General features: G+C 40.7%; 1 protein-coding gene across 1 annotated transcript in view; it reads left to right on the top strand.

Moving 5' to 3' along the window:
• Positions 1–13,368, top strand: part of LOC123375126 (cyclin-D-binding Myb-like transcription factor 1) — a 50,050-nt gene that overhangs the window by 21,553 nt on the left and 15,129 nt on the right. The window contains exons 7-11 of the mRNA XM_045025782.1: positions 948–1,105; positions 3,163–3,195; positions 4,408–4,517; positions 7,624–7,852; positions 9,413–9,564. Of these exons, the coding sequence (XP_044881717.1) occupies positions 948–1,105; positions 3,163–3,195; positions 4,408–4,517; positions 7,624–7,852; positions 9,413–9,564 (682 nt within the window). The remainder of the gene's footprint in view (positions 1–947; positions 1,106–3,162; positions 3,196–4,407; positions 4,518–7,623; positions 7,853–9,412; positions 9,565–13,368) is intronic.

Here is a 13,368-nt window from a genome sequence, read left to right as displayed (position 1 = left end):
TTACCATACCTTATCCCCATTTCTGATGTTTGCTTGCCTTTTTCACTTCACTCAGCTTGGACAATTAAACTAAATTGGTCAGTTTTGTTTTTCTTTTATAATCATGTTCACTTTCTAGTTCTCATGTGCTATCACAATTAAGCTTTGTTTGGGTTTCCATCAATGTAAAGAAATATTTTACCTTAAAAAGAGGTGCCCAGACTACGGCCCACGGGCCATACATGGCCTATCAGAGTGTTTCAGAAGGCCTGCTTCAACACAGTAATGATTGATCAGCATTTTGTCATCATGTTTACATCATTTTAGTTTACACAGGTTGTTTCTATATACAGTATTGGCTATTTACACACTAAATACATATGAAACAAGCTGAACTTAAAATATAAATCTATACAGGTGACCTTAAATCTGATTTAAAATATGTAGAATCGGTACACAAGGTTGTGTTTAGGATTATGTGGCCCTCCTGTGTAATAAGGTTGGGCACCACTGCCTTCAAATTAGCTTTACATCGATTGATTTTTTTATGAAAGCATTTCTTCAGATTGTTTGTGAAACTTTTTTCTCCTTACAAAAACCCCAGTGCATAAACTAAACAGTGTCAGTTTAAATTTATTTTGTGTGATCTTCTCAGATTTGACATTGATTTTTTTTTACCTCAAAATTTACTAGAATTTTCAAACTTATATAGAAGTTAGACATTTCAATGCATATTTGGGCCTCTGAATGAATGATCTGTTTTTCAGTAATGTTCTGCACTTATTTGGGCAGATATAGATTCAGTTGTCTAATTTAGGAATCCAATTTTACAATTTTGACCTATAGTTTTATGAAATATCTCTCATGAATTTGAGAATAATGTACCAACCTTCTCATTTTTAAAAGTTCGGTTTGTCAATGATACACAGTTTTGTCTAAAATCTCTTTTTAAAATGTGATCTCTCTAGGCCCGTGGAATAAAGGATGCCACTGAAATTATCTTTGAGATGTCAAAAGATGAACGAAAAGATTTCTACAGGACCATAGCATGGGGTCTGAACCGGCCTCTCTTTGCAGTTTATAGAAGAGTTCTTCGCATGTATGATGACAGAAACCATGTTGGAAAGTATGAAAACCTATAATAATGCATGGCTTGATTGGTATCATTAGGATCATGTGTTTTTGTTTTGTTTTTTTTATTTTACATTCACTTCAAGTAATGAAAATGACATTTTTGGGGGAAAAGGTAAATTCCTTTCAACTTAGAGGTAGTTGAGAAGCAAGACTAGAGGCTGTTGCCATGAGATTTATTAGACCTAGGGAAAAAACGGTCAAGCTCCCTCCCTTTTTGGTTCTGTTGATATAAAGTCTTGTCAGAACTTGTATAAGTGCTTCCAATGATCTCCAGTGTAGCCTTTGTACATGCACAGAGATGAATTACTGGCCACGCAGCCCATTATTGTTGCTCCACATTGTTGCTTCAGAGATTTGTGTAATTTATGGAATTTACTGTGTATTGAATACGCAAGCAACCATGCTTGCTGTGTTTGATAACGCTGATAGCACATTTGATAGCAAATACCATCTTAGTTTTCTAGACATTGCTTTAACAAAGGTTAGCTATTCTCTAAACACGCCTGCATTTTAACAAGAAGATAAACAGAAAGCATAGATGACTTGCTCAAGACTTCACACAAGTCATCTTTAGGACTCAGTAGGTCCTGGCTCTTGGTACAGAGCTCAGTCTATTAGAGAAGGCTGTTTCTCTAAATAGGGGGAGGAATTAAAAGCAAACAAAACAAATCATGGCTGATTTCATTTTGGTATTATAGCTCAATAAGTGGTCTCTAAACAAAGCAATCTACAAACTTTTTTTTTTTTAAGAATGCAAAGCATGTTTTTTGTTAATGCTTTTTGGCATTACCCATTTAAGTAATTGAAGAACTTTCATACTGGAGAAAACTTGGAAACAGAAAACATTAATATGAAAAGCCATTTCTCCTGCATCCTGCAGGTCAGTCTAGGCAGTGGATGCTAATGTCACCTGCCAGCAGTTCAGTACATTTCCTGGTGTCCTTTTCCATCAGGTGGGATGATTCTCTTTGACCTAAGCTTTGCAGTCTTTTTAGATTTCTTTTTCTGGTACTTTGTTTAAATCAGTGGGATTAGTTAGCTAAGTGTTAACAAGGGACTCGTCTTGTTTTTCCTTCGTTCCCTTCATTTTCCAGAACTCTCTCTGAAAAGTGTTCCCTTCACTGGTCCACTACTGTAGGGAGATGTATGTTCAAGATAAAAACAACATCTCATTAGAGGCAGGGATTTGTTGGCCATTTATCTTTTCTGCGCCCTTTTCAGACACCTCGGATTTATATAAGACCTTCTCTTTCCTTCTTAATTCTTAGTTCCTTCCTTTCCATAATTTTGTATAAGAACTTCCGAAGGACTGATCCTGCATCAGGATATGCTAGCACACTGTTCCATTGACTCCAGTGGAATTTTGCATCGGTGCATGGGTCTTCATTGATGTAACCTACTGTAGGATTGGAGTCTAATGCATCTGTGATAGTATTCACTATAAAAGGATTACCACTATGGGGAGAGCATTGTGAAATGAGCACAGAACTAAGAGCCAGGCCATGAACTGCTGAGTACTAATCTTGTCTCTGACGTGATCTAGAGGGCAATTCATTTAATCCCCCGGCCTTGGATTCCCTAACTGTAAAGTAATGGAAATACGTATCCCCCTGGGGTGATGGTTAGGATTTTAGTTAACGTTTATAAAGCTCTTTGAAGAGGAAACGTGCAATTTGAGTGCTAAGTTTTAATGATGCATTTGTGGCAATAAACACCACTATGACAATTACAGAATTAAATAGGAGATGTGCTGTGAAGAACTAGCCCTTCTTTAAGGCATAAGTGGACCTAATTCTGATTTCTCATACCTGAGAAGTAAGTCCGTTGAAGTTGAAGGAGTTACACCAGTGTAAAACTAAATGTGAAGAGATCCAAACATGTTTAGAAATGAACAAAGATAAATAATTTACCTTTTAATGTGCTTTTAAATATTCAGATTGTTTCCCTCAGTTCGAAATTTTCTTTTGTGCTGTTAGTAGTACATTGTATATGGCTAACAAAAAGTGTATGTTTCTGTTCTAAGTAATGTTCTTTTTATTTATTGCATAGGTATACTCCTGAAGAAATTGAAAAGCTCAAGGAGTAAGTTTTGCATTCACAAGATCTTGTTATCTAATTTATAATAGTTTTAAAAAAGAATTTTATAAAGATTTCACTATGAACATTTCGGTTCAGTGGTCATAGGTAAATTGACTGCTATAACTCTTTTCTACAAAGTAGTGGTGTACCAGAGTAGTTTGAAGGGCAATGAAAGCCACTTTCTGGTCAATTTCTACTTGGATGTGTTTACACATGTGAATACAGCACTTAGCCAAACTAAGATTGATGTATTCTATTGAAACCAATGAGACTTCAGATTTTCATAAGTATAACTGAGACTAGTTTGGTCCTCTTTCTTTAGAGAGCTTGAGCAGGTTAGCTGTAAGGATGGTTGAATGGTCAAGCATAAGATTTCCCCTTGTGAAAACAGATGTTGGGAGACTTCACCAAGACATCAATGAGGGTCCTTGAATCTGGAATACACACCCTCAGTGTGACAGAACCAAGGATATTCTGCAGGCTTATCTGTTTTCCCAGGCTTTTCCTCAAGGATTGATTGGGTTGATTAGGATACAGCCTGCATTGATGGGAAGAATGGAGGATTTAAGGTGGGAGTTACGTTGTTTGGATATTGATCCAGTTGAAGTTTCTATGTGTTTTGTAAGGCACCTAGAGTTCGAGATGGGTTCATAATAAATTGAAATTAATTCGTAACTGTGGTTAATATTTTAAGCCACTCTGAGAGGTGGTGAAGGAAGGGGAATGCATAAGCTTTAGAAATAGGAAAGTAGCGAGGCAAGATGCTTTCCTGGCTTCCTGGGCAGGTGAGTTATAGAATTCCCAGTTTTTCAGCACCTATTATACCAGGCTTCATGAATATTCCCTGTACCACATACAAAGTCTCCCCTTGAGAATAGATAAGAATTTGGAATGGGAGTCTCACGTTTCATCTGAAGATCTCAGAACATGTTTCAAACAATAATTAGTTAAGCCTCACAACATTCCTCTGAGGCGGATAAATATAATTATACCTATTTTACAGATGGATAAACTGAGGCATGGCCAGGCTAAATGGCTTCCAGCATCATGTGACAAATTAGCAGCAAAAATTGTGAATAAAACCTTGCCATTCCGACCAGTCCCATCTACTGTGAGACTGTGCTCACTCTCCAATAACATATTTATTATTGCCTACCATGCAATATAGCTGTGTGAGTCATTTGAACAAAATGCTAATAAACTGTATCCACTTAGGTTACGAATAAAGCATGGTAATGATTGGGCAACAATAGGCGCTGCACTGGGAAGAAGTGCTTCATCTGTAAAAGATCGATGTAGGCTGATGAAGGACACCTGCAACACAGGTATGGTATTATAACACACAGGTATGGTAGTATAGTGGTGTCAGTAAAGGATATTCTAGTTAAGGGTGTGTCAGTTTCCCCATTGTTATCTCTTTCTGTTGTTTTTAGAGATTTCCTGTTCTGTAGGAAATTCACTTCAGGCTGAGGCTTAGCATAAAATTGGGTAACTTTTTATTTTAAGTCTTTTTATTTCTAATTTCAGGTCACAAAGGGCAAAAAAATTACAATGTATATGTAACTTTTTTTTGTAGGCCTTTAATAACAATCTTGAGCTCTGATGTTCCTATGGTACTTTTCATCAAGATGAATTACAAAGTATTTGATACATTTTAATCATTGGATTTTTACAAACTCTCTCTCTATGGGTGTCATATCACTCAGTGCTAAAGTGTAGCTATGGCTGAATTACGGTGAAGAAACTATTAAACAGCACGTATCAACACCATACAATATTGTAGGACAGGAAATGAAATATACTTGATTAAAAATGAAGGGGAAAATTAGGTAGCCAGTATATAATTACCCCATTGAAATTTGGCCAGGACTCAGGTTTTAATACCCATGTAATCTCCCATGGGATTGTTAATGACATTCAAGGGGCCTGGAACTCTGGTTTTATGTCTCATCTGAAAGTCAGCACTTTTAGCGGAAGTACTTTGCATCATGCTGGAGCATCATTTCAGTACTGACCCAGAGTGAATGTGGCATGCATATTGAATCACCAGCATTACTTCCTGCTGCACTTAGGCTTTTCCTTACATGTTTCGCATCCAAACACTGACAGCTGACCCCCCCCCCCCTCCGCCCGTGAAAGAAAAGGGAAAAAAATAGTTTCTCGTCTTTTTTCAATGTCACCGTATGTCTACTGGATGCTGCTGGCAGACGCGGTGCTGCAGCGCTACACAGTAGCATTCCCATTTTTGTCCATGTGCCCCTGGCCGACCTCACCGAGGCCAGCCAGGAGCACCCATGACAGCAGCAGACGGTACAATATGACTGGTAACTGTCTCTGCTAACTTGCAAAGGCAAGGGGATACTGCTGTGTAGCACTGCAATACCGCGTCTGTCAGCAGCATCCAGTAGACATACGGTGACAGTGAAAAAAGGCTAAACGGGCTCCATGGTTGCCGTGCTATGGCGTCTGCCAGGGCAATCCAGGGAAAAGGGCGCAAAATGATTGTCTGCCGTTGCTTTCACGGAGGGAGGATTGACTAACGACATTTACCCAGAATCACCCGTGACACTGTTTTTGCCCCATCGTGCATTGTGATCTCAACCCAGAATTCCAATGGGCGGGGGAGACTGCGGGAACTATGAGATAGCTACCCACAGTGCAACGCTCCGGAAATCGACACTAGCCTCGGTACATGGACACACACCGCCGAATTAATGTGCTTAATGTGGCCGCATGCACTCGACTTTATACAATCTGTTTCCAAAGACCGGTTTCTATAAAATCAGAATAATCCTGTAGTGTAGACATACCCTCATAGTTGGAGATTGTGAGGCTTCCCATCTGTTAGTTGGGATATGGTATGTGTCTCCTAGTATTTCTGAGGAAGCAGTGTCTTGTTTTATTGAGGAGAGCACTAACATACTCTGCTGGTGGGCATACAAATAAATAAGTAGTGGAGGAAGGAGCCTGAATGAGGGAGAGGATGATGATAACTAGAACAGAGTGTGCTTGGTTTTCTCGGTATAGATCTGAATATTCCCATCCTTACTGCTCACAGGGGCAAAGATGTTGCCTTTAAACAATTAACTCTTTTCCTACTGCAGTGGGCCAACAAGCATTTGAATGAGTTAATGATGTACTGTTGGAACATCTGACCGTCAAAGGGGTGTACCTAGTACATAGGGCAACTCCTATATTAGTCTAGGACACTATGACTGTTGGAGGTTATTGTGACGTTCCCCTCTGTTGTTATCTGGACCAGTGATCTGCTAGGTCACGCCAATCCTTGACTCTGGGAGCCAGCCTTACCCTGCTCTGCTATGGGAACCCCCTCTCTTGGGCTGTTCACGCACAGCCTCTGGCTGCTCCTTGGATTGTGCAACCTAATGACACTAGCCAATATCTCCAGTCCCAGACACAGACCTAGGAACCTCCTTCTTGCAGTGTCCAGTTATGCCCGCTGCATACTACAAGCTTATATGAGTTCGTCAATTTAACAGAGAAATTGAGATGTACCAGACTTGTTATCCCAAGGGGAGCCTCTGACATCATGAAACCAAACACTGCTTCAGGTAGAATAAACAAACAAATTTATTAACTATAAAGATAGATTTTAAGTGATTATAAATCAAAACATAAGTCAGATTTGGTCAAATGAAATAAAAGCAAAACGCATTTTAAGCTGATCTTAACACTTTCGGTGCCCTTACAAACTTAGATGTTCTCACCACAGGCTGGCTGGTTGCTCTTCAGCCAGGCTCTCCCCTTTGATTAGCACTTCAGTCGCTTAGTGTGGTTTCTGTAGATGTAGGTGGAAGAGAGAGGAAGAGCATGGCAAATCTCTGTCCCTTTTATTATATCCTTTCTTCCCTCTTGGCTTTGCCCCTCCTCTCCCCCATTCAGAGTCAGGTGAGCATTACCTCATTGCGGTCCCAAACTGACCAAAGGAAAGGGGGTGACTTACTTGAGAGTCTAACAGATTATTTTGTTGTTGCCTCGGCCAGCGTCCTTTGTTCATGTGAGGCTGGGCTGGGTTTGTCCCATACATGCCCTGATGAGGTGTGAACTGCCTCTCTGCTCTTGGAGATTTTTTTGGCTGGGCTTGCTTTAAGGCATGAGGATACATTTTCAGCCTCATAACTATATACATGAAATTATAACCTATAACATTACTGTAACAACAATGCTCAGTGCATCATGAGCCTTCTGAAGACACCCGTCATGACAAACTTTGCATTGTATACCGCACAATCATTTTACAAGGATGAACATGTGGGTGCTGAGCATCACAGTTATGCAAGTGGTTAAACTCCTGAAAATTGTAGTGCCGCTTCCAATCACAAAATGTTGTATGGTTCCATATCTGCTATTCAGATTAAGATGGCTTGTACTGTTGGTTAACATGCATGTTTTTGTCCTTTATTTTGTTAGGAAAATGGACAGAAGAAGAAGAAAAGAGGCTAGCAGAAGTGGTACATGAGCTAACCAGCACGGAGCCAGGTGACATTGTCACCCAAGGGGTATCGTGGGCTGCTGTGGCAGAACGGGTTGGAACACGCTCTGAAAAGCAATGCCGCTCCAAATGGCTTAACTATCTGAACTGGAAACAGAGTGGCGGAACTGAGTGGACGAAGGAGGATGAAATAAATTTAATCTTGAGGTTTGTGTTCTCAGTTTAAAAAATTTCATAGTAAAAAAGTGACACTAGTAGAATTCCATTGGGGTCCCTTTTGCTGATTTCCCAGGCACTAAGAGATCTCAAGAACACACCAAAAATGGCTGCTGTGTTCACACTTCCCAGAGATTTCATATTGAACATTATTTTTGTTTTTGTTTTTTTAGTGAATTTTAGTGCTCGTGAAAGGTGTCAGATTGAAAGCCCTGGAGACTGAAGTCTTCTATTATTCCACAGAACAGGTACAGCACAGGCAGCGACCATGCAAGCTTCCCACACACTGCCCCACCAATGCGCTTCAGCCCTGAACTGGAGGGTAGTTCAGTCTCCATGCCCATTCAGTCCCTGGCCTCTCTGCTGAGATTGCCAACGAGGGTCAAGTGTGGTGGTGGTTTCTGTGATGTGGACACATGTCCACAAGGAACTAAACTGAGACCACAATTTCATTTCATGTAGGCCACCAGATGGCACCACCTTTGATCCCTACCTGAGTTAGAGTTGAACTGATAACCAAGTGGTGAAAGGCTCAATAGCCCACTAGAAATCTTCTGAGCCATTCAGTTCCTCTTCTGTTTTGAATACTTTTAACTCAGATTTTTCAGCCAGTCAATTTTTCATTATGATTTGATAATTTTCTTGGATGGCGATAAAAGGGAGAGACAGGCAGGGAATCCAAACATGATTTACAGAGCACTAGTCACTGCTTTATGACATGCATTCAAAATGATTAACCTGACTGATTGTAAATTACAATACATCCTGGTTATGTTTCTTAGTACTGGTGTACAAATAGTATTGATGCATTTAGTCTCTCACAGTCTGTCCAGTCATTCATAATTCATCCCTTTAGGATTGTTCCTGTAGCTAGCAGGTATAGTCAGTACAACTACTTGGTCTATGAAGAGGGCTTTTGCAGCTTACAGGCAAAAACCCTTCCCCAGCATACTGTACAAATTGAAGGGAATTGAGGGATGATGATTATTCCTACAGATTGTAGTAGAGCCCACAGGGTGCTAGATATTTGCTAACATATATGAAGACAATCCCTGCTCTGAAGAACCTGGAGGGATTGATTTTGAGGAAAGTTTTAAATAGTTAACTATGTATAGCTTACCGCAGAGAAATCTAAGGGGAGACATAAGTCCATACTAAGGAGAGATGGATGTTATTTAGGGTAAAAGAAGAGTATAACTAGGAGTGATGGGATGAAATTAAGAGAGTGAACGCTTAGGCTGAATATCAGGAAGTATTTCCTGCCCATAAGATGTATTAGGGGAATAGTTTCCCAAGAGAAGTGTTGCAAGCACCATTGCTTGGGAGATTTAAAATTAGTCTGGACAGAGCACTACAATAGGTCTAGGCGGAAGGACAACCTGCATTGGCAGGGAGATGGACTGGATGAGTTAATAGGAGATGTGATTTGCTTGACATCTGGCAGCATGGAGCCTTGGAAGCCTAAATCCATTCTTAAGCAAAGATGTCTAACATCCCTTAAAGGCCTGTAGGCAGCTTCTGACAGATTCCTTTTTTCTATAACCCTGCCAGGATAGCAGAGCTTGAGGTGTCTGATGAAAATGAAATCAATTGGGATCTACTGGCTGAAGGATGGAGCAGTGTCCGCTCGCCACAGTGGCTTCGGAGTAAATGGTGGACAATTAAAAGACAGATTGCAAACCACAAAGATGTTTCATTCCCTGGTAATGTATTAGTTACACATTTTGTTCTCTTCTTTAAAGTCTTCAGAAAGTCTGCTTCACAGGTCCCTCAGGAATGGGTATTGTTACTTGTAAATGGAGTTATGACTTTAAAAAATTGTGAACGTAGTAATTATGAAAGATGCCACATTGGTAGCCCTGGGATTGACTCCTGATTGTCAACAGAGCAGGGACAGAGAATGACAGTGTAAGCTTCCCCACTGCTGTCTGCCTGCTAATGTCCTTTATCCCTGTTCTGGGCGGGAGGGGCGATTGCTTGAGTGAGAGGCTAATTCAGTCTCCATGCTCGTTTGTTCAGTCCTTGCTCTCGCTGTAAAAGCTTTCAGGAGGATGCCAATTGTAGTAGGAGTTGTGTTGGTAAATGGATACCTGCCTATGACAATTATTAGTATTTATTATATGTATTACAGGAATGCTTAGAGGCCACAACCATGAGTGGGGCCCCAGTGTGTTTGGTGCTGTACAAACATGTAGTAAGAGACCGTCCCCGCCTTAGATAGTTTACAAAATAAAAAGACAAAATGAATCAACAGGCTGCAGTCCCCCTTCCAATTCCCCACTCACCAGACAGAAGGCTATTTGCTGCCCAGGGTGGGGAATATCCACTGATATCACTGAAGACTGAATTGAGTGTCAGAAAAGCAAAGGCCTGGGCCTGCAACCCTGTACATGTGAGCTGCTCCCTCAGCTAGTTGCACTAGGGATCACAGCGGGAACAAGAAGGGAAGATGGTTGCTTTCTAGGAGCCATGTGCCACTTTACCCACAGATGCAATAGAAAGTTTACACTGCAGGATTGGAGGGTGAATCTGGTGTCTTGGAGCGTTTCCCAGTTGCACTGATCCTTTCTGTCCTGCAACCTCTTGAACTAGGCTGCCCTCATCTTCTGCGAGGGTGGGAGAACATTTTATTTATCTTTGCAATGTTATATGCAAATTATGACACTAGGCATTGTTTGATTGTAACTTTGAAAAATGCAGTATTTTTTTAAACAAATACTCCAAATTTGGAGTTTCTGTAGCTTGTTTATTATGTACTTATTTTTCAAACATGCTAAAATGTTATAGATTCCTGAGAAATTGAGTTTGCACAGAGAGTTTAATATTTATAATTTTTTTTTCTGAGTATGAACTAAAAGCTGACTAATGTGTTGACCTCTCTCTAAATAGAGAGACATATTGTTGCTTCACAAATTCATAGAATCATAGAAATGTAGGGTTGGGAGGGACCTCAAAGTCATCTAGTCCAACTCTCAACTCCTAGGCAGGATCAAGTAGACCTAGACCTGGATCATCCCTGACGGGGGATCCCCAACCTGTTCTTAAAAACCTCCAATGACGGGGATTCCACAACCTCCCTTGGAAACCTATTCCAGTACTTAATTGTCCTTATAGTTAGAAAGTTTTCCTGAACATCTAACCTAAACCTCTCTTGCTGCAGATTAAGCCAATTACTTCTTGTCCTACCTTTAGTGGACATGGAGAACAATTGATCACAGACCTCTGTATAACAGCCCTTAACATATTTGAAGATTATCAGGTCCCCCCTCATCTTTTTTTTTAAAGACTAAACATACAGAGCTTTTTTTAACATTTTTTTTCCATAGGTCAGGTTTTGTAATATAAATGTAATAATTGGAGATATACCAATCTCCTAGAACTGGAAGGGACCTTGAAAGGTCATCAAGTCCAGCCCCCTGCCTTCACTAGCAGGACCAAGTACTGATTTTTGCCCCAGATCCCTAAGTGGCCCCCTCAAGGATTGAACTCACAACCCTGGGTTTAGCAGGCCAATGCTCAAACCACTGAGCTATCCTTCCCCCAAAATGAACCTTTTATCATTTTTCTTGCTCTCTTCTGGACTCCAGCTTGTCCATATCTTTTCTTAAAGTGTGGCACTAAGAACTGCACACAGTACTCCAGCTGAGGCCTTAGCAATGCTGAGTTGAGTGGGACAGTTACCTCTCATATCTTACATATGACATTCCTGTTTATAAACCCCACAATGATAGTAGCCTTTTTGGCAACTGCATCATATTGTTGACTCATATTCAATATGAGGTCCATTATAACCCCCAGATCCTTTTCAGCAGTACTCCCACCTACTTATTCCCCATTTTGTAGTTTTATGTTTGATTTTTTTTTCTTTCTATGTGTAGTACTTTGCTTTTGTCTTTACTGAATTTCATCTTGTTGATTTCAGACCAATTCTCCAGTTTGTCATAGCTGTTTTGAATTCTAATTCTGTCCTCCAAGATGCTTGCAACCCCTCTTAGCTTGGTATCATTCACAAATTTTATAAGCATACTCTCTGCTCTGTTATCCAAGTCATTAATGAAGATCTTGAATAGTACTGGACCCAGGACTGACCCCTGCGCAATTCCACTAGATACATCCTCCAAGTTTGACAGCGAACCATTGCTAACTACTCTTTGAGTATGGTCTGTCAACCAGTTGTATATCCTCCTTACAGTAATTTCATCTAGAGCACATTTCCTTAGTTTGGTTATGAGAATGTCATGAGCGAATGTGTCAAAATCAAGATAGATCACATCCACAGCTTCTTCCCTATGCACTAGGCCAGTAACCCTGCCAAATTAGGAAATTAGGTTGGTTTGGCATGATTTTTTCTTAACAAATCCATGTTGCCTATTTCTTGCAACCCTGATACCCTCTAGCATGTGCCAACACCCTTGAGTTCAAAATTATTTCTGCATTTAAACAATTATGTTCATCCAAAAATACATCCTCCCCTAAAGGCTTTTAGGGGTGGACAGGAAAACAGAAAGGAGAGAATGAAAGAGGTAGAGAAAAACATGAGTACAGGACTTTGTATTTTAAAAGGTAAACTCTGCCTGAGCCTGGGATCACTACAATGCCTGTATTAGGCTCTGCTCTGTATCTGCAGTAATGTTCTACTTAACAGTAACAGCAGCAGTGAGACCACTGAGCCTTCCTCATCCCAACCACTTCAATGGGGTGTTCACTCACTCTCCTGGATTCAGATCCATGCTTAGAACTGCATGTACTTTAAAAACTGAGATGGGAAAACATGGTTTGTGCATGTGTTTGAGGTTTTCTCAAGAAACAACATCCAGATCTGATGGCACTGGCATATGCAATGATCAGAGAAAGCCATGGTAAAGTGGCATAACTGAAGCCCTGAATTCTAATGCTATGCTCTAACCTCTAGACACCACAGCCCACTCAGAGCTGTGGATAAAGCCCAGTAATCCTGACTTCTGGTCCTGCCTACTCTAACAACTAGATCCTACTTCCCTTTTAGAGCCAAAAATAGAACTGAGGATATCCAATTCCTATTCCATCCTGTTACTAGAGCCAACTCCCCCACCACATCAAGATCTGATAGCAGTGTACCACACAAAGACTAGAGTGCCAGGGTTAGGATATGATTTGTTGAAATGTCCTGGGAAAAGGGGTGTGTAGCTGTGACACTTATGTGTCAGTTCCCTGACACCACAAACTCCACAGGACTCTGCCAGCCTGTATTTTGCATTGCATGTTAACACTTAGTATACCCCTGTGCCCAGACTCCCCAGAAGCAGCCCCTGGTAATGTCTAGCCCCTGCCACTGAACATTCACACTAATTACCAGGTAAACTGTCCCCAAAGAGACAGTGTACACACAGGTGGAAGGTTACAGTTCAGGATTATGTCATAAGAACATGAGAACAGCCATACTGGGTCAGATCAAAGGTCCATCTAGCCCAGTATCCTGTCTTCCGACAGTGGGCAATGGCAGGTGCTCCAGAGGGAACGAACAGAAC

Source organism: Mauremys mutica, chromosome 1, assembly GCF_020497125.1.
Source record: "Mauremys mutica isolate MM-2020 ecotype Southern chromosome 1, ASM2049712v1, whole genome shotgun sequence".
Classification (NCBI taxonomy): domain Eukaryota; kingdom Metazoa; phylum Chordata; order Testudines; family Geoemydidae; genus Mauremys; species Mauremys mutica.
The sequence above is the reverse complement of the archived record's forward strand: the minus strand, read 5'-3'. Positions and strand labels throughout refer to the sequence as shown.